This window comes from Ambystoma mexicanum, chromosome 7p (genome assembly GCF_040938575.1).
Source record: "Ambystoma mexicanum isolate Mex_15411 chromosome 7p, UKY_AmexF1_1, whole genome shotgun sequence".
In the NCBI taxonomy this organism is placed as follows: Eukaryota; Metazoa; Chordata; class Amphibia; order Caudata; family Ambystomatidae; genus Ambystoma; species Ambystoma mexicanum.
In genome coordinates this window covers 532,267,917-532,295,303 of record NC_090939.1, presented here as the reverse complement: position 1 = coordinate 532,295,303, position 27,387 = coordinate 532,267,917, and the positions used below count along the sequence as shown (strand labels likewise).

General features: G+C 43.6%; 1 protein-coding gene across 3 annotated transcripts in view; it reads left to right on the top strand.

Annotated features, from left to right (window-relative positions):
- Positions 1 to 27,387, top strand: part of MYO16 (myosin XVI) — a 3,167,675-nt gene that overhangs the window by 2,337,928 nt on the left and 802,360 nt on the right. For all 3 annotated transcript variants that reach the window (XM_069636567.1, XM_069636564.1, XM_069636566.1), the window contains exon 25: positions 3,609 to 3,784. In XM_069636567.1, coding sequence (XP_069492668.1) covers positions 3,609 to 3,784 — 176 coding nt within the window. The remainder of the gene's footprint in view (positions 1 to 3,608; positions 3,785 to 27,387) is intronic.

Sequence of the window (27,387 nt, the reverse complement as noted above, 5' to 3'; positions counted from 1 at the left end):
CGGAAAGCCCCATTCAAATAGTTAACTAAAGGTTTAAATCCTCTGAGAGAACTAACCCTCAGCCTTGCACTAAACAGAGGTTGTTTTAATGATGGCTACTAAAAGTGACCAAAGAAATACACATTCACTACCAATTCCAAAAGTGGCAGCAAGCACTATCTGTTTTTCTTTTGTGTTTCTGGTTTTAATTCGTTACAGTGGCTTATCAGTGACAAAGGCAGTCTTTTAGTGCCAGGGGACAGGTGGCTCCTGACAGATAAACCAGCATGTAAACAATTAAGTCAATGACGGGTGGGGCATACTTTCAGTGAAATGGCATTGATATCTCCAATGAATAGCCATGAGTGACAAATGACAGCGAGGGAAAGCTACGGAATGTATAATTGTCCGGAATTATGCTCCTAATCAAAACTAACTTAAATAAAAGGGGCTGAAAAGCTGCAATGTATAATTTGACACAATTGTGTTAAAAGGCAGTTAATTAACTATTGGACACGTGTTTCTCTGGGTTAACACAGGTCAAAATACAATAGACGCCAGTTCACCAACAAGACAATGGCGCATTTTATAACAATTCTACATTTATAACATATATCAGCATTGCCATCAAAATCACTTTCATGAAGCGGTGCCAGCATTCTCTATTTATATCACTTTGATAAAGACCCACCCATAATTTATGCCAACATTCTTATTCCAATCCACTTCGATATTGCACCCACAATACATGCAAGTATTGCCACTGTAAATCATGTCCATGAAACTGTTATATAGCAGCATTCATTTCATTTGGGTAGAGTGTTAGGTTAATGATGCTGCACCCGCAATGTATGCCAGCATTTGCATTGTAAATCATTTTGATATTGCACACATGTAAATTTCTGAAAATGTGTGAATCTATGCCCACATTTGACAACATTGCAAATGTATATCATATTTATTATGCTACACACACAATATATGCCAACAATGCCTCTGTACATGACATTTATGATTTTCCAACATTATATACTGACATTCCCACTGTAAATCACTTTGATATCATGCACACAATATGCCAAGATTGACACCGCAAACCACTTTCATAAGGTTGTGCCTACAATATGCCAGAATTGGCATTGTAGATCATGTTCATGAAGCTTTGCTATTGTATGCTGACTTTGCCACTAAATATCAAGTTCATGATGCTGTGCCTGCAATATACACCACATTCCAAATGTAAATCATTTACACCCCCCAAACAAACACATTCACATATTGTGCACTTGTTTGCATACACACAACACAGACACACACACACACATACTTTGTATTCAAATACACATGAAGCACGGAAACTGCTCTCCTGAACAATCGTGAAGATCTGCTCTCCAACCTTGACTCTAACATTCCCTCTGTCCTCATCCTCCTCAATCTCTCTTCTGCCTTCGACACGGTCAGCCATACCATCCTGCTCAACTGTCTCCGTGAAAACCTGGGTATCACTGATCAGGCTCTGGCCTGGCTGACCTCTTTCCTCTCCGATCGATCCTCCCAGGTCCAACTTGAGTCCTTCCTTTCATCTATCTTCCTCTCTACCTATGGTGTTCGCCAGAGGTCGAACCTCTCTCCCTGGCTTTTCAACCAATACCTGGCCACTCTCGCCCACTGCATTGCCACTTTCTGCTCAAATTTCCATTGCTACGCTGGTGACACTCAACTCATTTTCAGGCTGCCCTCTGCCACTTCCTCTCCCTCGCTCATCTCTGATTGCCTTACTGCCATTCAAGATTGGTGTGCCACCAATGATCTTTGTCTGACTACCAGCAAGACGGAGATCCTCCTCATCGGCACACCTTCACCATCCTTTCGCCTCACTCTCTGGCCAGCCTCCCTTGGCCCTCCTCCTACCCCCATCTACGAGGCTAAGAACCTCAGGGTCATCTTTGACTCCATCCTTTCCTTCTCCGTCCACATCTCTGAGGTCTCTAAAAAGTCAAATTTCCTACTGTACCTCCTCAGAGGTACTCTGCCTTTCCTCACCTTCCGGCAGAAGCTCATGGTATCCCAAGCTCTGGTTGTCTCTTTGTAGGACTATTGTAACAACCTCTTTCTAAACCTCTACTCCCCGCCCTCTGCAACTAATCCAGAACAGGACTGAGAGACTTGTCCTTGGACTCAAGCCCTGGGATCCTATCTCTCCAGCTCTGAAATCTCTCCATTGGCTCCCAGTCGATACACGGATTAAATTCAAAACCCTCTGCATTGTCCACAAGGCTTTCTGGAGCCTGGGTCCAAAATACCTTCAGCTATCCCTCCGCAAATACCTCCCCTCTCGAGCTCTTCGCTCCTCTACCTCTAACTCCATCAGGGTCAGTCGTTTTTCAAAGAAACAACCTGGGGGTAGATCCCTGTCCTCGGCTGGGGCCTCCCTCTGGAACAGCCTCCCTGCCACTCTAAAACTTGAGGAGAAGCATCTCCGGTTCGCAAAGCACCTCAAGACCGTACTCTTTTCTTCTGCCTTCGCTCTCCCGTGCTGATATGTTCTCTCTTGGAACTGTGCACCTGGCCACCCTCTGTCCTCCGGGCCCAGGTACCTGCTCACCCCGCCACCCTCCCACACTGCCTCCGGGCCAGCCCTTGCACTGGGGTCTGTATCTGTACCCATACAGCCTCCCCTTTTTCTTCCTGCACTTATCAGACCTACCCTGTCTGCTGCCTTAAACCTAGCACTTGTAAATTACTGGCTGCACTACCACTGTTTGTTGCCTTTATTATGTATTTATTGTTATTTATCTGTTTCTCCTCTGCCTCGCACTTTCCACTTTTCCCCTCCCCCTCTCCCATGCACTTGCGCGTTCTCAATGTCACTGGGCCTAGTAAGATCACTGTTTTGTTCTCCCCTGTTCCCCTCCCTTGCCTTGTCGCGCTCCAAAACACTTGGGTACGAGCGCGATAGAAATAAAATATCAATATCAATATCAATGAATGCACTTTTTTTAAACATAACTACACATGCTGTGATCTGCTGCAACAGGGACAGACTGAGCTTCTGGCAGTGCCCCGAAATGAAAGGAGCCCATAGTGAGTGGTGCACCCAGCCAAGGGTCAAGCCTGGGTGCTTGATCTTTTTGTAATGAAATATGTTATGACCTAGGCTTGCTCCGCATGCAGTGGGAGTCCTCCTAATATGGAGAAGCAGTGGATAGTGTATATATACATTTTCCCTGCTAATGTCTACGTATATGTGTAAGAGACTAATAAAGTGCAACCATAGCTGGAATGTAACATAGAGCTCTACATTGGAAACATGCCCAGGGTTTTACTAGTGCGGAATGGCGGCAGGGCACAGAGGTACCAGGGGAGCTTTGATGGACATGGGAACAGGGAAGCAAAAGTGTATAAGCAGAAATTGACCAATTGTGCATTCTACCAGGCAGAATAATTTACTATGCACAATTTGTATTCCAATTATGTCCCTTTTCGAATTTATTTTAATCGGATGGTGGTTAATGTTATATCAAAGTACCTTTCTTAACCTTAAAATAAAAAAAGACGATGCTTCTATTTTAATAAGGCGTTTCAGTTTAATTGAATATAATGCTGTTGTTTATTTCTTATCTCACCAGCCAGTGAAAATGTGGTCATCAATCAGTTGTTTCAGTCCAAGCTGACTCAGACGGGCTCCCTTGTTCGTCAATTCCCACTCCTGAAGCTCCCAGGGCCCAAGGCAGCTTTACTCGTCAGGAAGGCAACCACGGCTTCTGTCAGTGGCGACACAAAGAAATACCTGGAGCTCGGCAAGGTCGGTAATGGAATACTCTGCTTTTCTGTTTCTGGGATTACTGCGGGTTTACTATTGTGACAAGCACATCTGTCATCCGAACATTCCAGCAGGTATATATCCGGCCTTCATTTAGCACCGGAAGTGATCTAGTTGTGGTTTTAATAAAGGGAATTCGAGTATTTCTGTGAAGGGACGTACAGAGGAAATTGCCTGAAAAAAAACACCTTTATTTTAGGTATTTTGGGTGGGAATGGAAAACCAGTAGCCACTGCTTGTGTCCATCTTCAGTGTAGCATTCTGCTCATACTTACTCTATCTATGTGTCCTGTTCGGTATCTCTGACGCCTGTGAATTAACGCCAACCAGGAAGAGTAGTGGGGAAATGCGTCTCCAAGCGTTCCTGTCAAGGCACCCTTAAGAAATGTGCTTTACCGACAATTAATCTATCCGTTCGTATTTCTGTTCTTTGTGCCTTATATTTAAAGGGCGAGCTCGTGCCACCTGCGTTTTGTTATAATACGCTAAAGTATGACTTCCACAAACCACATGGTGGGTGTATTTCATGAGCGATTTCAGTGTTGACCAGAGTAAGCACGTGCAGCAAGGTATGTTGGATTGGTATCACGACTCCACTGACTTTACGTTTGTTTACAATAAATGGAATTAACCCTTGCTAATAGTGCACCGCCCCAAGAGGCACTGACAAAACCCCAAGACCAGAAATGCAGTGACTGTCTAATAAGTATCTGCCAAGGCGAGGTATTCAAATCGATCATCTTGCTCGAGAAAACCACCCTTTTAATGTGTATGGTGTTGTCTCATCCAATCAGCAATCGATCATGTGGCACCCCTTTTAAAGACATCCACATTGGTTTATGTATTGACTTTATTAATTAGGACAACAATCACCGTTGTATTGGTAGCTCTTGTTCTCAACAATCTTTCTTCTTAGTATGTTTTTTTCTTCCTTTTATAGCACGCTAGGGAACCCTGAACGAACTGTGCCTTATATGTGGCAATACATGGACAGAGTTCAACTATGCAGCTGTTGGCAAAAGTTCAGATACATAGCTTTGGCAAAAGATTTGTATGATCACATGGGTGAAGATCAATAGTTTAATAGTGACACATATGAAATAAAGTTGTAGATACATATAGATAAACGATAACATTAATTCAATCATATTTTCCAAAGTGAAGTTAAAATTCTACTTTTTGATAACATGCTTGTTTTTGTCGTTCATCCTACAATTGGATAAGGTGTGCTGAAAAAGAAGAAAAAAAAAGAAACATGACAACAGAAATATACAGGAGTAAATTACATTGATTGTATTAATTGTGTTTTTGTGGTTAAGAAGATTAGTTATGAAAAAAATGATTGTGCGACAGTTGAATATATGGCCCACTATTTTGTGATCAGTATAACTATAACTGTTTGTGTAGAGTTATTTTTAATATTTTATTGTTTATGTTACACACATTTTGAGTTGGAGGCACTAAATTAATTGGACAGAATCACACTTTGTTTGACAAAGTGCCACATCCAGGCTGGAGGGATAAATAACAAGGATTATGGGGGTTACCTAGAGCAATGCCCGTGTTTATGATTTATTCATGAGCGTCCATCCATCAAGCTTCGTTCTAGCCATCACCCTTCAGTTTTGCAATAATCTACCAATCTGCAGGATGCATTTTGGAAATGAGTACTTTCGTGAATTCAGTTCTATCTACTTGGTTAATCCTGCCTCTCTGAGAACATTCACTATCAGCACTATGGCATGTATGCATGTTTCAGATTCCATCATACAAAGCTCCTGCACTTCTCAAGACTCAAAACTTGTCAAAATGTACCACAGATGTATTTAATTCGTTTTTTTTAGTTATTATATATTTTATTTCATTAACATAGCCCCTTTATCCAAAGTGCCGAACAACACATAATGGTAAAATAAACATGTGAAGGAAACCCAAAGGAAATATTTTGCAACAATCAAGGTAATAACTCAACATAAATCAGAAAAAAGGAACATTTAGTAGATGCTATTTTAAACGTGATTTAAACTGTGTCAATGTGTAAAATAGTTGTATATTCAAAGTCAAAGCATTCCAAATCTGGGTGGCAACAATTGAAACAAATTAGAAGAGGCAGCTGGTGATTATTTAGTAGGAAGTAACCATTGAGGAGTACGTAGGTGCCAGGCTGCCTGATATAAAGATATACAGCGTGATAGATAAGTAGGTCCTAATTTATTAACACTTAAATACAACATCTACAAATGAAACACAAATCCTAGCCATTTTATTCAAGCTAGATCTGATGACAGAAAATGAGATAAACTGGAAAGAATACAAAAAGCAATGAAAAATAGACTGAAACGGAAGTAATGCATAATTAAGTAAAACATTTTTAGATTAAACATTTTCGGGATATCATATAATTGAAAGAAGCAGGAGCGAGAGACATGCATGTGCCCCTGGAAAAAACAAAATATCAGTATTTTTAGGAATAATCCTTCAAAGGTGAGTAGCTATACTTTATTCAAAATATGATAAACATTGAAACAAAAAAAAATACAAAGCCAAACTTCATTCCACAATTCCTTATGATTGCTACAATCTTGCCTCCCCTCAAGCAATTCACAGACTAAGTTCAGAATGTTGAGTATTATATGCTGTCATTCGGTGCACTGATTATGCTTTACTCCTGCATAACTACTCACTTAATAACACCCTACTTCTGGACCTAGGTGTTCTAGCATGAAATGTTTATTCTGGCCCTTACCCAATATGGCATAGACCTATTTGCAATTCCTTGTATGTTGGCTGTTAGTTTGCTTGCTCCAGTTTGTCCCTGGTTAGGGTAGTTGCTTTGCACTCCCTTCCTAGCCTGCAGGATTGCATGTGCTTTCCCTGCTTCTGAGCATGAAGCTAGCTTGCAGATCCTTTGTTATTCAATGTTGTTTTTTTTTCCATTCTAAAGTTTTGGCATTCCTGCTCTTTGCTCTTTTATCTGATACCATTTTAGCCTGAAGTCTTTGTTTGCAGAAGACTTGGTGGTGTTGATCTGTCTGTTTATCTGCCTTCCAAGCAATACTAATTTGTGTGCCCATTTTCTAGATATAGTAACAGGGTTTGCTTTCCACCTGGCTATTACAGTATCCTTGCTCTTAGCTCCAGGTTTTGTAATAGTTTTGAATTTCCTTTGTCTATTGCAAATACTCTTGTTCAGGAACAGTGTTTCTGCAGTGAATTTGCATATTTTAATCTTAGTCCATTTTTTACAACTCAAAAGTGTTAGTTCCTGGGTTGGAAATCACTACGTGTTTTTCCTGTCCTGTCGCTTTTTGTAAGAGCGTATGTTCAGCCATAAAGGTATTGCAACCCCGCTCTTACAACTTCCTGGGAGGGACATATCAAGGTTTGTTTCATGTTCTGACCATGTTTGCCACTCCAAAGACTCAGATATGATAGTTCATTTTAGTCCATCCCTAACTACAACACACACTTATTCCATGCCACAACGGCCAGCCCAACTTCATCAGCAGGTCCAACAGTTGCACACGTATACACATGTTCCAATGTACTCAAAGCAGTGTCCTTATTTTTTAAACTTCGGCAGTACAGACGGTATATGCACTGAGCCATCACCACTATATTGTGTAATGCGCCTGTTGCATAGAAAGTTAGCACAGTACAGCTTTTGGAAAGTGGTAATTGCCATCGGTATCACATGTGCACACGTATAGTTGTTATGGATGCTGTTAAAGAGGTTCATTATTGTGCCTGTTTGAAGTGATTCAAAATTAGGAACTCTTCCTTTTTAGTGCCAAACGGGACATTCTTTGCAGTTAGACTTCCGGCCTTCTGTTTCTTTTCCTTTCTCTACTCAGTATCCAGGTGGTAGGCCTGCAGCAACACCAAACAGGCTTCTTCTTTGGTCACCAAAAGGGCCTGTGCAGTATGAATGGTGACCTGGGAGATGACATTTTAGTTTAAGAGTGGCTTTCACTTAAGTTCTACCAATTCTCTAAATACCAAGTTACTTCTGCATAATTTCTGCCACGTATTAGGTGGAAACTCTTATCAGAAAAATGTGCATATATTTAGTGCTGCATTCTATTCATGATCACATTGTACTTGCATGCATTTTCTACAATCCGGATTTTGTATGCAAGCTTGCCCCATTTGACAGGCATTTTCACTTACCTCATAACGCCGCTCTCCAGACATCCAAGTGGTAATTATTCTTTTCATTTTCTTGTTAAAATTTAATTTCTAATATTGTTGTGTTTAAATGGTTTAGAAAGTAAAATAATAATATATGATATAATATAGCTATTTAAAACCGATGATCCTGTGGTAATTCTGTTTCTGTGCTTGTTGTGGATTTGACCACACACGCTTACGGAGAGATTCTCAAAAGAGAAAAAGGGTGCAAATCAGAGATGTACCCTAAATGGACCAGAAATAGATGAACCACATTCACAAAAGTGCACATCTCGGAGATGCACCAGTTTTTAAAAGGAGTCCAAAATGTGTGCAACGATGCTCCAAGTTGGCTTGAAGAGTGTAAATGCATAATCCAAACATGCACGAGGCGGGTTTCCACTAAATAATGGCACAGATTCTCCAAATCTCTGATTCTCAAAACCAGTGCTTCAAATAATGTCCATCTGGATTTGCTCCAAACGAATAGGGGAGCAAGTGGACCATAAAAGAGGGAAACTGGTGCGTCCAGAGAAAACACAGACTAATGGTAACCCAATCACAAAAGACCTCACAGCATAAAAGACCACCACATTTCAGAACATAAACATCTCCAAAATGGCCAATCCACTGGGAATCATGCTATTACAAAGTCATGGCAACTAAGCAGGTACCCCCAGAGGTACCATTTCCCACCCCACATAATCCTTGGGATGACACCACAGTTGTAGGAGGGTCTCGCTCACCAACAATGCTAGGATATGCCTTACACTCATCGTTAATAATAATGATTTGTTATTTATATAGTGCTTATACATAAGTGCTGTACATAAAGCATATTTGCGTACATCATTAAAACGTGCGATTGCCTTGCATTTCCTTGCCATCGGCTCTTTTCAGAGAAACAGTGGCATACCCTCTGGGTTCTCCCAGTCATCACAGTCAAGGGCATTACATCAGGTCCTCAATGTGATCCTCACAACTGCCAGGCAACAGATAGCAATGGAACGCGATGCATGGACAAGGGCTGGAACAGTGCAAAGCCACACGCAGTTTGGTAACCTCACACTGTAAATGTAGGTGCCTGCCTGCACCTTTGAGTGTGATGGCAGTGACAATGCAATATTGATGTGCACCCTTTACTGCAGGGTGATCAGGTTGGTCTCGGTTTTCCGAAAGGCCAAGAAGTTGTCAACTGTAAACTGCCTGAGGAACCATCACTTCCTAGTTGACCAAAACTGCACCACTGCCACCCACCACTCATTATGCAACAAACATTTTCTGAACTGTCAGACCAAAGGACAGCTTAGTGGCATCTCACCCATAATGAACACCTGTTCTCACTTTGGAACTTGAAATTAAGTATGTTGATGAGTATCAGGAGGTTGATATTGTAGCAAAGGTTGTACCAGAGATGTCACCACCAGCTAATTACCACGCTCTTCTCCTAGACTGCCCTATCAATGAACCCCCGTCATCCAGATTCTTTATTCTTACACGTTTCCCCTTACTTATTGCCCCATTGATAGCCCTTTGGAATCATCAACTTTCATGCCCATTTCTGGTTTGATGCACCACTGCACCCACTCCATGGCTCTGTTGGAGAGACATCTAGGTAGCCTATTGCCCAATTATTTGCTGGAAATAATTTCAGAAGAGGATGAGCCTGTTTTTATTGTTAAATGCTGGCATTGCAAGGATGATGTGGCCTGCATAATGTTCAAATATTGGGTAATTTTCAGTAGTATTGCAGTTATGTAACACAGTGAACATGTATGTATCCAGACAGCAAGTTGGCCCTTCCAATTCCTCTGTAGATCACTGTCCTCAAAATTGTATATGTATGGTTGAAGGGTGACAACTGTTAAGATGGATTGCTCAGCTTTGACCTGGTGGGCAGAGGTTCAGGAGGCCAGCCTAGGTTCTTGGAACAGGGTAACCTTCTGGACAAGCCAGACCAATCAAGGTAGCTTGGCGGCGGTCAAGACTAGGTCTCAGGAGGGGTGAGGGTGACTGAAGGACCTCAATGAAAACACAGAGTAAAGGACACTTACAAATCATGTCCAGGCAGGAGTATATATTAAAAATAGAAATACATTTATTCACGGCCTTTGAAATTCAAGACACAGTAATAATCACAGTAATACTAACAAGCCACCACAATCCTATTAAATTACATGTATGCAAGACCAAGTGGCCTAAAGGGTTAAATGCACAAAATTGGTCCACAACCTAGAATAGGGAAGGGAGCAGGTAGTGCAAAAAGTCTTTAGGCAGTTCTGCAATTTAAGTGACTTCAATCCGGCACTCCAACCAAGTCAAGGCTTAGTATGGGATGCCCAATAGAAGCCCTTATTTATGTATTTTTATGTCAAAGTTCTTTAAATCTGGACTATGAACCCTTATATAACGCCCCTCTCTTTGAATCTCCCCGACGTCAGGGAGCCAACAAGTAGGTTTATTTGAAGAATTGAAAAATATATATATCACACTTTTATGAATAGAATGATATCGGAATAGTACACTTATGAATATGAACGGTGATCAGCAATGAGTAATACTACAATATCAACAATCTCTTTAATCACTTAGGAGTAGGAATAGAAAGGATAAGGTAGCAGAGAATACTTGTATGATTCAAGGAAATGCAATGATGGGAAAGAATGCAACACAGAAATAAACTTGATATGGTTTCAATCAAAAGACAATATAATCACTTTTTCCCCTGTGACAACTCACTCCCCCACCCCTATGCAATATGAAGAGATGGAAATGAGGGCACACAGGTTTCAGGAATACAATCAATAATGCAGTTCAATCCGAGTTCCTCCAGCAATCTTAGAGAAAACAGGTATGATTTTAAAACAGGTCAAAAATGCTTTTGAATGTGATTGCAATGAATGGGAAAAATGCTAACAAATGACTTTCATTCGCTAAATGGGATTCAGCACTAGTGGGAGTTACTTTGGATTGGTTCAGGTGAACACTAGCAATGATTCATGAATGATTATCAGATTGAAAACGAAATTCAGCAGTTGCAAACAAGAAACAGCTATTCTGACATGTGGTGAAATGGAGCTAATTTGCAATTTGCAGCAATTTTTCCGCATCCGGGAAACGCAATTAAACTATAAACTATGATCGCAAGAAAAACTATAATTAATTGGGTTTGTTGGAAAGCCTAGGATCCTAGCTTCAAAATGACTGTTAAATTCCGTCTCTAGGACATATGGTTCCAAAGTTACAGAGGATTTTGTGAAGGTAGATTTTTGAGAAACAGAGTCAAGATTTCAAAAATGACAGATGCGCTTTAAATATTTACCAACAAAGATAGACTTATATTAAGGAACTATGAAGAAGAAATACCCTCAACGGGCAGCCACCAGAACAGTGGCGCCTCCGCTCCCGATCTCTGTCCGTCAAAACAGGTGTCCCTCTTCAGAAAATATCAGCGCAAAGATGATTATTGCTACAATTATCAAGAATTATGTGGAGGAGAAAAGAATTAAGGATAGACAACAGAGGTTCTGTAATTTAGTTCTGGACCGATTGAAATGGATGGAATAGTATTACTTTAAGCTAAGGAATTGGTTATGTACAGTTCTAGACTGGATACTCACTCCTACCTTTGAAATGGAATGGAATAGGCCCCGTCAAAGATCTGGTCAAGGGTTTGGTTAGGATTCTCTCGCCACCGGATGGGTTCTGGTCTCAGCACTGCACTGCGGTCTGCACGGTCTCTTGGACTGGATCCGACGAGTTCTGGATACAGCTCTGCTTTCTGGTGTGGATCTTGGTTCTAGCACAGGGTTCTTGGCTAGAATAGCAAAACAGCACAGCCTGGGTGTTGAATGTGAGAGCCCTTTTGAAGTTTAGGGGTTAGAATCAGGTTGCAAAAGATTCTGAAGGCCTCTGAAAAAGATTCAGCTTGTGAGTTAGGCCTCTTTGCTTCAAGGTTCTAGAGTTTGGTTTGAGAGTCTCTGTCTGGATATTGTCTAGATCTGGTCTGGATCTTTTTGCAGGGTGCCTCACCAAGAAATCAGTTGAGTAGTGGAAAAGTGTGAGTCTTATCTGTCCTCAGCAGTCTCTATTTATGTATTTCCCAAGTAGGTGGGGAGACTGATTCTACAATGCCCAACTCTCTAAGGATCTGATAGGTTGGAGGATTCCCTGTCCCCTGTTTGGAGAAAGGATCAGCGTGTCATCCTGTGTCATCTTTATGGCTTGGGGAAAAACACTCCCTTGGTCCCTGTACAGCATATCTTATTTTTCATAAAACACATATTTACAATATACACAACTTGTTAATATTACATAAATCACATGACAGATTAACTAAGGTACATTTCTGTTCAACTCTCATCTTCCTAAGAGCTTGATTTCGGAAATGACCACTTTTTGCACTTTTGGTGGGTATCTCAATATTATTTCCGCACCAATTTTTAGATATGCATGCACACCACATCTGAGCACAATTCTGTAGTTTTTCAGGTTTCTGGCATAAACATAGTAGCTACAATATGAATAATTCTGGGGTTTGATGTCAGAACATCGCACGGAGTCCAGCTTAGTCTTAAACTGTGAGTGCATTTTTCATTTTAACAATCTCAAAGTTTCACATTTTTGTCCATTTAGTGCAATTTGTTATAAGCATTTTCTAAAACATACATGTGCTGTGCTTTCTGAATCCACACAATGGTTTGTCCCCCAAGGTCTGGGCTGACTCAGAGTTCACATGTCTCTCCTTCCTGCTAGCAGTTTGTGGTCAGTCAGACCCGAATTAGCATTTTCTATTCAGGCCAAGGATTCCTTTGTCTGCACCGAGAGCTACAGGCCAGAGTGCCACTCCCAGTTCCTTTTGGCACCAGCCTGTCAATCACTTAGCCAAGGGCAGGCAGAAATCCCCTATGTCCAGGGAGAAGGTGTAGAATTTGTTTGACCACAGTGTGGGAAACTTTTAACTCTTAACCCAATGTCTAAAAATTGTCTTTCCTTATAATATAACCACATTTTTAACACATACATTAAACAGTCTCTTGCTTCAAGCCTTTTCAGAATATAGTTTTAAATTGTATCCACCTCTTAGCAAGTCTTTCTTTGGCATAGTCTGGGCTCAATCTACACTTTACACAAAATGGTTTTAAAATGCCGGCTTCTGGTAGAGGTGAGTAACGGTATTACACCCATTTATGACAGATTTCTTCCAGCAAGCAATCCTCAAAAGTATACTTTGTTCAGATATAGATACACTTCTGTGGACCTTATATTTATGTAGACTCCAGAAGGAGAATGATGTTGACCCCCAACAAGGAGGTTGAATCTTTTTAGGTGGTTTGTGAGCCATCGTTTTTGCAAATTTGACTCCAAATAAAAACTGATTTTTAAAGCAGCTCTGTGTTTCTCTTTGGCAATCAACATTGCTTTTTCAAGTGATTTCAGGCTACTTTGTGGTTAGCCCAATGGTGGGTTTTGGCAGTGGTCTCCTGTGTTACCACTGACATAGGCACAGTAGATGGTGGCCTATTTTTCAGGTTTTTCACTGCACACTTTCTGGTAATTTCAGGCAAGCAGCATGACACCATTATGATGTTTCTGCTGCCAGCAATGCTCAGTGATGTTGCAGGGCTTGGATTAGTGGGTTAAGACATTACACAAGCCCCCCTCTTGCGAAGGCCTTTGATCTTCCATCAATGGAAATTCGCAAGACCGGGATGTCAGCCTCATCTCTCCGGATTCCACAAATGGCAAAGTTCAGCATCTTTTCCTCCATCAGGGGTGGATCGCTTGGTTCTCCTCGCCAGTCCTGATAGGAGTATTGAGCGATACTCCGGGCCCCTCGGATCTTTGCTCCCGGTCCCTTGGTTATTTTCCTTGGACAGTCTCCATGGTTTATCTCTCTCTCTCTTTTTCTCTCTCTCTCTCTCTCTCTCGCCTAGGATGACAAAGCAAAAACATATTTGCAGACATTTCCCCACCACTATTTATGTAGTGGGGCGGACATATACATTTTATAAATCAGGCGACCTTTGCATTATTGTATTTTATAAACTATATGTGGAATATTTTAGAGGTTGGAATTTTTATGGTTCTGCTGTGGCCCCCTCTGGGGTTCCAGAAGACTCCTCCAGTTGCTGCAGAGTGTGCCTAGGATGGCAACACTGTAGCTGATTAATATGGACCCACTTGTCTTCCCCTTCTGCCAAACTGCCTTTGGTGATGCGGATCTAGTAGGCGACTGGTGAGATCTTGTCTTCAATTTCAAAAGGTCCCTTCCAGGTAGGCAGAAATTTCCACAGTTTGGCCTGGTTCCTTTGGAAATTGTATAGATAAATCCAGTCTTCTACATTGTATTCTTTCCTGGTAGTCTTTAAGTCATAGTGGGTCTTCATGCTGTCGGCTGATCTTTCTAGATTTCGCTGAGCATAGGCAAAAGCATGTTGAAGGTGTTTTCTTAAATTTTCAACATACTCATGTATTGTGGCATTGATCAACGTCTGGTCTTGGGTTCTATAGAGCAGATGCTCAGGAAGCACCATCCTGCGTCCAGTCATCAGCTCAAACAGTGACATTTAAGATGCAGATGAAGGGGTAGATCTGATGGCCATTAGGACAAGAGGTAATCGAATATCCCAACTTGGCCCCAAATCTGCCACATTTTTTTTTAATATGCTCACAATGGTTTTGTTGTGTCGTTCCACTGCACCACTAGAGGCTCGCCGGTAAGTAATATGTAGCTATATTAACCCCAAGTATCTCCCACATCTTTTTCTTTACTTCGCTGGTGAAATCGCTACCTCTGTCTGACTCCATCCTTTGGGGTAGTACAAAAAGCGAAAAAATGTGGTTGATCATGAGGGCAGCTGCTGTTTCTGCCTTGCAGTTTGGGGCCGGGAGACATTCCACCCATTTAGTAAATAAGCCTGTCACGGTCAACATGTACTTATTCCAACTAGAGGAGCGAATCACGGGCCTGATAAAATCTACTTGCAAATCTGACCATGGCAGTGTCATCCCCCTCTATTGGAGAGGGTCACGGTGTGTGAGGGATGTTGGCTGAAATTGTGCACACACAAGACACCCCTTCAGGTATTGGTCGAGGACCTGCCCCATGTGTGGCCAGTATGCAACCTCTCTTAAGATTTCAAGTGTTGTATGAAACCCCCTATGACCGGCTGTGGCCGCATCATGGGCGTGACTTAACATCAGTCTTCGGAATGAGGAAGAACCACCCACTGATCATGGCCAGCTAGGGATTTCCTCACCAACAACCCGTCTTGGATTCGGAAAATTTTTGGACATTTCATCAACACTCTGAGGTCCTCTTTCCCAATGTAATTGATATCCGACAGGGGAAAGTTCTCAGGGTCCTCAATGTGTTGATACAACTTACCAATTATCGGATCCCCTTTTTGAGCCGTAATCAAATCAGCATTTGGGGTCTCCTTACTCCATTGTGCAGTTGAAAGATCATTGTGAGCATTTGTCTGGGACCTAGTGATAGCAGTGACCTGGATTTCCTCCAACAGGGACTCGATCTCTATTAGATTCCCTTGGATGGCCCCAGTTTTGGCCAGCTGATCAGCTAAGTCATTTCCAGTTTTGACTGGTCCCTCTACTGTGGAATGACCCTTGATCTTTTTCCAGTAAATGGTCATCCCATTCAAGGTGACCAGATCATCAATATTTTGAATTACCTTCCCCAACTGTTTCAAGGGTTTGTTATTAGCACATAGCATGCCTCTGGTTTTCCAATTAGCCAGGTGCTCCACGAACCCATTCCGTACATAATCTGAATCTGTGATTATGACAAGTTCGTGGAGTTGATGTTGGACAGCAGTGAGGATGGCTTGATGCACAGCCATCAACTCTGCCACTTGACTACTTCGGGGACCGATCTTGTACCCAGCGGAGGGTTCTGGGGATTCATTCATCCAGGCATTCTCTACGCCGGCCACAAATTATTTTTCCCCGTTGTTGTCAACATGGTAAGAGCATCCATCCACATAGACAATGAGAATTCCCTCACACTTGTCTTCTTCAAAGACTTGTGTGGGGAATTGAGGTATGCCTCCATGTTGTCCTTGATTTTTCGACTTTCGTCCTCGAGCCAGTTTTCTCTGGCACAATCATGCAAGTCAGCCAGACCTTGCGCGAGGGGACTCTTCTTGTTTTGGCCATATCTGACCTCCACAGGAAAGCCTTGCATTGGCAGAATCCAGGAAGTAATTTGGGAATTACTCACATTTCCGGCCCGGATTCTGTCACTTTGGAGATATTGGAGAGGCTTGTGTGGAGTCTCCACTATGATGTACTCCCCCTGGATAAACGGGCGGTAATTCTTCAATGCCCACAATGTTGCCAGGAGTGCCTTCTCACAATCGTTGAATTTTTCCTCCACAGAGGATAAATTTTGCTTGCATAGGAGATTACTTTATTGACGTTGTCATGCTTTTGGTATAATACTGCAGTCAAGCACCTATTAGAGAACCCTGTCTCCAATAAGAATTCCTTGATTCTGACAGGGTAAGCTAGGCACGGCACTTGTGAGAGGCTTCTTTTGAGTTGTCTTACTGCCTCAGTTTGTTATAGACCCCATTCCCACTTGACCTCCCCCATCAAAAGATGAATCAGGGGTGTGGTGATCTCTGTGTAGCCCTCAATGAACTTTCTACTGTAATAAGTCAGTCCAAGGAGGCTCCTTAGTTCCAGCAGAGTTGTGGGGTCCTTTAGTTTCTGGAGGGCTTCCACTTTTCCTGGGGACAGAGACCCTGAGGAGTAATCTCATGCCCCAAGAAATTAACACGGGTTCTACACCACTGTGCTTTCTGGAAGGAATGTTTTGCTCCGGCTGCCCTCAACTGAGTCAGAACATAATGGATCTCCGCTATGTGTTCCTCCAAAAGTTGAGCTTTTGATGAGGACATCATCTACATAAGCCAGGTTACCCCTTTCACCCAGGTCGGGCATGGCCTTATGTAGAAAAATGTTGAACTCATTGCCGGAGTTGAGGTATCCGAAGGGAGTTCGGGTCCAGGTGTACTGCTGGCCCCAAAGGTAAAAGCCAGCTTGTATTGGTCCTCCCTACTGACAGGTACAGTCCAGTATCTATTGGTCAGGTCTATTGCAGTGAATACCTGTGACCCCTGGACCTGGACCAGCCCTTGGTCAATGTAGGGAAGAGGCCATCGGGAAGTATGGACCCGTTTGTTGAGCTCCCTAAGGTCGGCGCAGAGTCTCCACTGGCCGTTTGGTTTCAATATCCCCCGCACCGGATTATTGAATGTGCTGTGGATTGGACGGATTATCCCACAGGACTCAAGGTTTTTAATTATTTCAGTAAGGGACTCCATTGATGCGAGAGGCAAGCGATATTGCTTCGCAAACACTGGAGTCATACCAGGGTCCATGGGAATTGTTGTTGTGTGGATGTCGGTGCGGCCACAGTCATATGAGTCCACCGCAAAGAGATCTTAAAAATCCAAGAAAACGTGTCTCAACTTTTGCTTCTGCTCCAGAGTCTCACAGGCAACAGCTAAGTTGACTCTCTCTTCAACCATCTGCCTGAAGCCTGGAAAGACTTCTGGTTTCACTATCTCAGCGGCCTCCTCCAGCTGGGTGGAGAAGTCCCTGGTCAGAGTGCTGATTTGGACTGGTGGCTTCAGGTGGGAAAGGCAGCCCTCATGGACCTGGAAAATCACCTCATCCCTCCTGAAGTCACAAGTCACATCTTCCTTACCATAAGGGCAGGAAGTGTACACCAGGAAGTTCCCCTCATGCAGGGTAAAGATCCTGTCTGGCGTTGTGTTGTCATCACTGTCAAAACAGTCCTTGGGGATTGGTCCTAACAGTTCATTTCCTAAATCAATGGAAAAATGTCGGTCATCAACCACCATTCCAATAATGGTGTCTGCGGCTAGAGTGATACTCTTTAAGTCGCTGTTATCCACCTCTATTGGAATGGTGTCATGTTCTATGTTGACTAATGGTGTTGGGTTTACCCCCAACCCTTGATGTTGGAGAGAAACATTTAGATAAACATAAGCATCAGGGTTTTTCAATTTCTGTCCTCTTAACTTTCACTTCCAGGGAAAATTGTCTGGTCCTTTCTGGGATGGTGACCTCCTCTCCAATCTGAATTTCAACGGCATAAGGTAGCAATTGAGCTTACCTAAATGCTTTCTCTGGATCATCAAAGCCCATGGGATTATCCGCTAATCGGGACCAAGCTTTGAAGTTTATTAGGTCCAAACTAATGGCAAAGCGATTGAGAATGTCACTGCCTAAGTAAAAGGCGGCAGTAACGTCTCGCACGACCCAACAATTATGAACTATGCTTTTGTTGCCTATGGAGATTTTGAGCATACACCTGCTTGGCAGGAGATGTTTGGAATTTGGTGCTTCCAGATCCTATTTACCACTTGCCTATCAGTCTAAATGTGGGAATAGCTGGATATTTTGGGAGTTAGCGGAACATGGTTTCGCTGATGAAGCTCTTACCGTTGTTCACACACACTCGGATGAGAACAGAGTCCTTCCCTTCATTTAACTGAACAGGGATTAACAACTGCTCTCCAATTTGCTGAAGTTCAGCCAGAATCTGAGCTGATTTCACATCTTTCTGGACTATAGGAGTGGGAATGTCTGATTTTTGATTGGTAAAGAATTTCAGGGTGTTTCCTTCCAGCGTGGAATACAACCTCAAACTGGAAGGAAGGTTGATTTTCAGAAATAGAGAGGACCACCCATCACCAGTTTGTTGTCCTACTGCTATTACTGTCACGTCTGGAATTTGGTTGTTGTAGAAGTGAAATTCTACTTGGTCAGATTTTTGTTCAACCATGTGGCATGTGCCATTTAAACTAACATGGTTGACACTTTGCTTCAATTTTATTGGTTGGCTAGTCTGGGTCCAGAGGACCTTGTTTACACAGTCTATTAGGGGGGACAACCTTCTCAGGAGGTCATTCCCTAGCAAACAAGGGGTGCCCCCTGGAGTCACTACTATGACCGGGTGTTTCACGTTGTGTCGCCCTATTTTAATGTCCAAATCCGCAGTCCCCTCGACGGGAATTTCCTTCCCGTCAAAGTTCTGAAGTTGTCCAGGAAGAGGGGTGAGAGGAATTTGGTAATTCTCCCCACCTTCCTGAATTTAGTTCATCAAAGGCCTTTTTGGACAGAAGGGTAGCATGGGATCCAGTGTCACCAGTGCCAAAATTGTACCCTGCCCCTGTATTTGTACCAGGGCATAGTATCTTCCCTCCTTCTCCGCAAGGGGGCACAGATAATGCACATTTTTGGACAACTGGTGGGCTAATCATCTAGTTTAGGACATACAGAGAGAAAAGATTTGGGCAGAATTATGTGGCGAGTCATGGGAATCTGAAAGAAAAAGTTGGCAACTGGAGATAGGAGAAGTTTTGAGTTTCCCTGGTTCCCGTTCTGGGCCACCCCCCTACCCCCTTTTTGGATGCAGTCACCAGGATGGGTTTGAACCAGGGGATTTTTGATGTTGTTGGTTCTGGGATGGGATGATGGGCGGCGCTAGCTCAGTCCCCACATCTACCCAGTCTGGATTTGAATCGCTTGGGACCCATTTTTCTTTGGGAGGAGTTCCCCCATCTCTGAAGGAGAAGATCCTTTTCCCAGGATCCTCTGAGGATCCCTCTCCTTCAAATTGGAAGATTTTTACCTCCTCCTCAAAATGGGTCTGTTTGGGTCCTTTGTTTCTCCTACCCTTCTCTGCTCCTTGGGTGGCAGGCTTTCAGGGGCAGGAGATTTTGTTTCCGGTTCCTGGGTATCCAGGGGCTTTTTACAAGTTGGGAAGGAAGCTTCTCCAAGGCTTTACACCCCCCTTCCCCTTGTGTCTCGTCCCTGGAAACCGGTGATTTGTTGGGGGGCTGCCCTAGTCATTGTTCTGGAGCACCAGGTCCAGAGTTTGGGGCATTCTGTGCTGGCATGCTAATCTGAGGGTTCTGCTGAGCCCTCAGCATGCGACCCAGATCCTGTGCCATGTTTTGGACCTGGCGCTCTAACTGTAAAACCTGCTCAGCTGATACAGGGTTCTGTTTTCTCCCCTGGGCTGATCCCGGGAAGGGTAGCTATCCCTTCTCTGGTAGTACCCAGGGTTGGGAAGATTTGGGTACCCCTCCACCCTTGGCCTCCCCTCTCCTGGATTAGGTTGTCTGGGCTCAGGAAAGTGGGGAAAGAAGGATGGATGATTTTGGGGACCTAGTCTCCTGTGTCCTGGAACGCTCAGAGGAGTCTTCAGATTCCTCCTTGCTGCCCGGATTTGATGGGTACCCCCCACTGACCTAACTGGGCAGAGGTTTTCAGAATGCCCTTAGAGGGCCTACTCTCTCGGGGTTCCCCATTAAATTGCACTGTACTTGGGTGCCCATACCAAGATGCCCGCCCATCCATTCCTGGGAGGTACTCGCCTATGAGCCCCATACTTCTGACGGATAGTAATCTGCCATCCCCGTGGCCCTGGGCTCATGTGTGCCAAGGGACATGGGGGTGGTAGAGTCCCGGGACTGGGAGAGATGAAGGCCTCTGGTACTAGGGTTCCTGAGGTTATGCTCAGGTGTTTTCCTTTCCCAGCGAACCTCATCTCTATCAGACCCTGCTCCATGTTGCCATGCAAGAGCCTGAGCTTTCTGTTCCTCAATCAAGGCCTTACTAGACTCTATCAATCTCTCTTGCATGGCTTCCTGTCGCTGGAGCCTATCATTGTGCTGACAGAGAGCCTAATTTTCTCTCTGTGCTTCCTGGTTTGTCTTGGGGTACTGGGCCAGTCTTTGCTGCAGGAGGGTTACCCCCTGAGTCCGATCCCTACTGGCCTGCTCCTTTCTAGCCAGAGCATCTTCCACACTCCTTGTGTGCTCTAACAAGTTTTGATGTTCTTTTTGGAGGTCACCCAGTCCCTGGAGGGCCAGGTGATTTTCTTCCAGCTTCCCTTTTAAGTGACAGATTTCCTGGCCTAAGGTATCCCTTTCCTGAGCAAGAGCCTGCCTCTGTGCCGCCAGGTCGTCCCTCTGCCTTTGAAGGGCACCAGCTTTCTGGTGCTCTTCCTAAAATTCTGCCTAGGTGTCCAGGTCTTTCAGAAATAATTTGTTGCACTCTGCCTTTTCCCTATCTATGTGGCTTTGCAGGGTGACTACCTGCTCTGCACATACCCTGTTGAAGTCCAGTTGTTGCTCCAGCTTTTTCTGGCTCTGCAGTATTGAGTCCAATCCTTCTTGATACTCCTTCTGCAAGGCCAGAATCTGGTATCCTGGTCTGCCTTTTCCTGTTGCAGGATACCCATGTCCTCTTTTATTTTAATTAGCTACTGCCTACTTTCATTTTCTGATTCCAGGCTCCTCTGCAGCCTGTGCTCAGAAGAGTCCAGTTCAGATTAGGCCTTCTCTAATGCCATCAGTTGCCTACTTGCCAGATCTTGGCCTTCAGCACATTTGTCCTGAATGGCTCCCATAGATAAATATAAATATGCCGCTACCCTGGCAATCTTGTTGTGCTCATCCTTGGCCTTAGGGGCCATATATAGTTCACTCAGGGCCATATGTAAGGGACACTGATCTCTCCAGATATCTAACCAAGTTGCAATGACCTATTGTGTGATCGTCTGCAACCACACATTCTGGTCCTGCTCAGTCCACTCACTTCTCACAAATAGCTTTTGTAAAAGGTGCTCTCTAGCTATCTTGATGTCTACCAATGTCGCCATTCTGGAAATTGATTTCCCTTCAGACTTACAGAAGTTTATTATTTTATTTTGAAAAACACACCGTTTCCTGAGAGCGTTCCTTTTTGAGGGGTGCTTTTACAGTGTAACACAGCATGGTAGCCCAACATTTCTGTATCCTATTAGTTAGCACACTGTATGAAGCTGCACAAGTGGTAGGTCTAAACCAGAAGTCCCGCGGTGAGCCCCCAATCTGTAAGTGACTTCAATCCAGCACTCCAACCAAGTCAAGGCTTAGTATGGGATGCCCAATGGAAGCCCTTATTTATATATTTGTATGTCAACGTTCTTTAAATCTGGATGATGAATCCTTATATAACGCCCCTCTCTTTGAATCTCCCCAACCTCACTGAGCCAAGAAGTAGGTTTGTTTTGCAAATTAAAAAGGTTTATTTGTAGAATGCAACAATATATATATCACACTTTTATGAATAGAATAATATCGGAATAGCACACTTATGAATATGAACGGTGATTAGCAAAGGGTAATACTACAATATCAACAATCTCTTTAATCACTTAGGCGTAGGAATAGAAAGGAAAAGGTAGCAGAGAATACTTGTATGATTTAAGGAAATGCAATGATGGGAAAGAATGCAACACAGAAATAAACTTGATATGGTTTCAATCAAAAGACAATATAATCACTTTTTCCCCTCTGACTACTCACTACCCCTCCCATGCAATATGAAGAGATGGAAATGAGGGCACACAGGTTTCAGGAATACAATCAATAATGCAGTTCAATCCGTGTTCCCCCGGCAAGCTTAGAGAAAACAGGTATGATTTTAAAACAGGTCAGAAATGCTTTTAAACGTGATTGCAATGAATGGGAAAAATGCTAAAATGACTTTAATTCACTAAAGGAGATTCAGGATAAGTGAGTTACTTTGGATTGGTTCAGGTCAACACTAGCAATGATTCATGAGTGATTATCAGATTGAAAACGAAATTCAGCAGTTGCAAACAAGAAACAGCTATTCTGGCATGTGGTGAAATGGAGCTAATTTGCAATTCACAGCAATTTTTCAGCATCCGGGAAACGGAATCTTAGGATCTTAGCTTTAAAATGACAGTTAAATGTCGTCTCTAGGACGTACGGTTCCTAAGTTACAGAGGTTTTTGTGAAGGTAGATTTTTCAGAAACAGAGTCAAGATTTCAAAAATGACAGATGCGCTTTAAAGATTTACCAACAAAGATAGGCTTATATTAAGGAGCTATGAAGAAGCAAGACACTCAACGGGCAGCCACCAGAACAGCGGCGCCTCCGCTCTGATCTCTGTCCGTCAAAATACTTGTCCCTCTTCAGAAAATATCAGCGCAAATATGATTATCGCTACAATTATCAAGAATTATGTAGAGGAGAGAAGAATTAAGGATAGACAACAGAGGTTCTATAATGCAGTTCTGGACAGATTGAAATGGATGGAATAGTATTACTTTAAGCTAAGGAATTGGTTATGTACAGTTCCAGACTGTATACTCACTCCTAGCTTTGAAATGGAATGGAATAGGCCCCGTCAAAGTTCTGGTCAAGGGTTTGGCTAGGATTCTCTCGCCACCGGACGGGTTCTGGTCTCAGCACTCCACTGCAGTCTGCTTGGCCTCTTGGACTGGATCTGACGGGTTCTGGATACAGCTCTGCTTTATGGTCTAGATCTTGGTTCTAGCACAGGGTTCTTGGCTAGAATAGCAAAACATCGCAGTCCGACTGTTGAATGTGAGAGCCCCTTGGAAGTTTAGGGGTTAGAATCAGGTTGCAAAAGATTCTGAAGGACTCTGAAAAAGGTTCAGCTTGTGAGTTAGGCCTCTCTGCTTCAAGGTTCTAGAGTTTGGTTATAGAGTCTCTGTCTGGATATTGTCTGGATCTGGTCTGGATCTTTTTGCAGGGTGCCTCGCCAAGAAATCAGTTGAGTAGCAGAAAAGTGTGTGTCTGTCCTCAGCAGTCTCTATTTATGTATTTCCCAAGTGGGTGGGGAGGCTGATTCTACAATGCCCAACCCTCTAAGGACCTGATAGGTTGGCGGATTCCCTGTCCCCTGATGGGGAAAGGATCAGCGTGTCCTCCTGTGTCATCTTTATGGCTTGGGGAAAAACACTCCCCTTGGTCTCTGTACAGCATATATTATTTTTCATAAAACACATATTTACAATATACACAATTTGTTAATATTACATAAATCACATGACAGATTAACTAAGGTACATTTGTGTTCAACTCAAATCTTCCTAAGAGCTTGGGTTCAGAAATGACCACTTTTTGTGCTTTTGGTGGGTATCTCAATATTATTTCCGCAACAATTTTTAGATATGCATGCACACCCCATCTGAGCACAATGCTGTAGTTTTTCAGGTTTCTGGCATAAATATAGTAGCTACAATATAAATAATTCTGGGGTTTGGTCTCAGAACATCGCACAGAGTCTAGTGTAGTCTTAAACTTTGAGCAATCTCAAAGTTTCACATTTTTGTCCGTTTAGTGCAATTTGTTATAAGCATGTTTCTAAAACATACATGTGCTGTGCTTTCTGAATCCACACAATGGTTTGTCTCCGCCCCCAAGGTCTGGGCTGTCTCAGAGGTCACATGTCTCTCCTTCCTGCTAGCGGTTTGTGGTCAGTCACACCCGAATTAGCATTTTCTATTCAGCCCAAGGATTCCTTTGTCTGCACTGAGAGCAACAGGCCAGGGTGCCACTCCCAGTTCCTTTTGACACCAGCCTGTCAATCTCTTAGCCAAGGGCAGGGGGATGTCCCCTTTGTCCAGGGAGAAGGTATGGAATTTGTTTGAACACAGTGTGGAAAACTTTTAACTCTTAACCCAATGTCTAAAAATTGTCTTTCCTTATAATATAACCCACATTTTTAACACATACATTAAACAGTCTCTTGCCTCAAGCCTTTACAGAACATAGTTTTAAATTGTATCCCCCTCTTAGCAAGTCTTTCTTTGGCATAGTTTGGGCTCAATGTGCACTTTACACAAAATGGTTTTAAAACGCCAGATTCTGGTAGAGGTGAGTAACGGTATTATACCCATTTTTGACAGATTTCTTCCAGCAAGCAATCCTCAAAAGTATACTTTGTTCAGATATAGATACACTTCTGTGGACCTTATATTTATGTAGATTCCAGAAGGAGAATGATGTTGACCCCCAACAAGGAGGTTGGATTTTTTTGGGTGATTTGTGAGCCATCGTTTTTGCAAATTTGACACCAAATAAAAACAGATTTTTAAAGCAGCTCTGTGTTTCTTTTTGGCAATCAGCATTGCTTTTTCAAGTGATTTCAGGCTACTTTGTGGGTAGCCCAATGGTGGGTTTTGGCAGTGGTCTCCTTTGTTACCACTGACATAGGCACAGTAGATGGTGGCCTATTTTTCAGGTTTTTCACTGCACACTTTCTGGTGATTTCTGGAAAGCAGCCATTATGATGTTTCTGCTGCCAGCAATGCACAGTGATGTTGCAAGGCTTGGATTAGTGGCTTAAGACATCCCACAGCAATAACTGAAAGGCAGTCCAGTCCCTAAGAAGAAGTAGCCTATTGCTCAAATGTACTTGCAATGCGGGCGCACGCGGTAGTGCAGATGGGTGAAATGGGGTCTCTTGTAGGGTCTGTAGCAGTTCAGGAAGGCGGGTGAGGTGATGCAGAATAAGTTCCCACTATTCGAGGAGGGTCTCCCAGCAGGGCAGAGCAGTTTCAAAGAATTGGGAATGGTTCAATAACTCAGGCTATCTGTGGAAAGGAGTGGGGCCCTCAGGGGCCACTCATGCGTAAAAATGGATGGAAGCGCTAGGGGCCAATGGTAAGGATGTTTGTACTCACCGCCCCCTGGTGCACTCCGGACCAAACTTCGGCACTCGAGTCCACTTCAGTTGCAGGTTCAAATGTGGCAATTTCTGCAACTCTGCGGCTTTCAGCAGCGATGCTACAGCATTGATTCCCAAATGGGACAGTGATGATTTCTCCACTCCTGGTGGATGGATCAGGCCAGTATCACTGTAGTAGGCTTCAGCAGCAGCGCACCTGCAAAGTTTGTCACCACGGCTCGGTGACACGGTAACCGAGATACTCTGGTTCAAGCTCTCTCTCTTTAGTCCAGACCTGGGATGGCCAAGTGTATGAAATTCGGTGTGAGAGTGCCGTGAACACAGAGCCTACGGGATACCAAGTTACGAGGGCCTCCTTCAAAACCGAATGGCGGCGGAGACAGAGCAAGCTTGTCACCCTACTGTTTGACCCAGGGACACTTCTGAGAAGAAAGTGCAGAGAATAGTTAGTCCCACTATTCCAATGGGTCAAAGCGTCTTTGCAGACCTTCTAGTTTGATCAGATGCAGAGGGGTCCAGCAAGACAACAGCGGGCTCAGGGTGGCAAACCTTCCAGCGGATCACCAGCGGTTCTTCAACTTGGCTTCTTAGTTTCTGGATTCTTGGATCCTATCCTTCATTCAGTGAGAACTCCAGAGATCGACATGGTATGGCTGATTGGGGCCTGTCTCTTATCCAAAATCTCCTTTGCGCCAAAACAAAGAGGACCCAATGGGAGATCTACTCACATACAGGCACACCATATGTGGACCAATCATCAACCATGGTGGTCCCATGCATATAGAGCCCACCAGACTCTCTGGCAGCCAGGATGTGGATTGAAACTAGACAGCCCAGCCCACATCATGGGGGCGCACACACAAGGCATGCACAAACCCACGAAAGCTGTGTGCCTCACAGGAAAATACATGCCCAAATAAGGTCTGACCTGGGTTCTTTCAACCTGGGGAAGGTTAAGGAGCAAGATGGCCAAAGGATAGGACAAAGAACCTTGTGGCATGGCCATTTTGGAGCCAGGCCACCTGTTCGTGCCAAACGTGGTTAACGTGGTTTGCATGCCAAGAAAGGGTTAAAAATACATGAAAAGATAAGCTGCCACCAACCTTGTCCAAGGCACATCCACACTTCTCCGAAAAATCCCTTTGAGAGTATCTATGGCCCTTGAAATTGACTAGAGGACCCAAGTGCACTGTACTGTAAGGTACATTGTGCACTTGTAACATGTTGCAGAAAAGTTGCAACATTAGCAAGCACTAAGGGAAACAAAGTCTCCCAGTACTAACTGTCTTTAAGGGCATGCCAGTTTCCCCATAACAAAGTGAGCGAAAAGCACATGGGGAGTGCAGCTGAAGTCTGTGCTCCTCTGGTAAAGTCAGACTATGGAGTTTAAACAAAGCAAAAAGTTGGGGGGGTACACAAATGGAGATAAAAAATTACACATTCATTTGAAAACTTTCCTAACAACAACCCCCAAGTTTGTAAGACCAAAATAAATCAATGTTTGCATTACAAAGGAAAAACCAATGCCCCCTACAACTCTCACCCCATTGGCCCCTCTGAACAGTGTCTCTTCCACAAGCAGCGGTCAGCTTTTCAACATTTCCCAACAACCACTTCACCCATTGTTCCAGGGAACCAGTGTTTGGATACTGGCAGGCGCCAATCATCTGTCCCTTCGCCCAGTACCATTCCCATCTTCCCCAAGACCATTGGAGGATTCTCTGTTAGCCATCAACCTTCTCTCACCCTATCACACTTCCAGAGCCCTGAAACTGGTGGCCTGTCCACTCTTGGCCATCAATCCACCCATGTTGAATCTGACTCTTACTTCCCCTTCGGC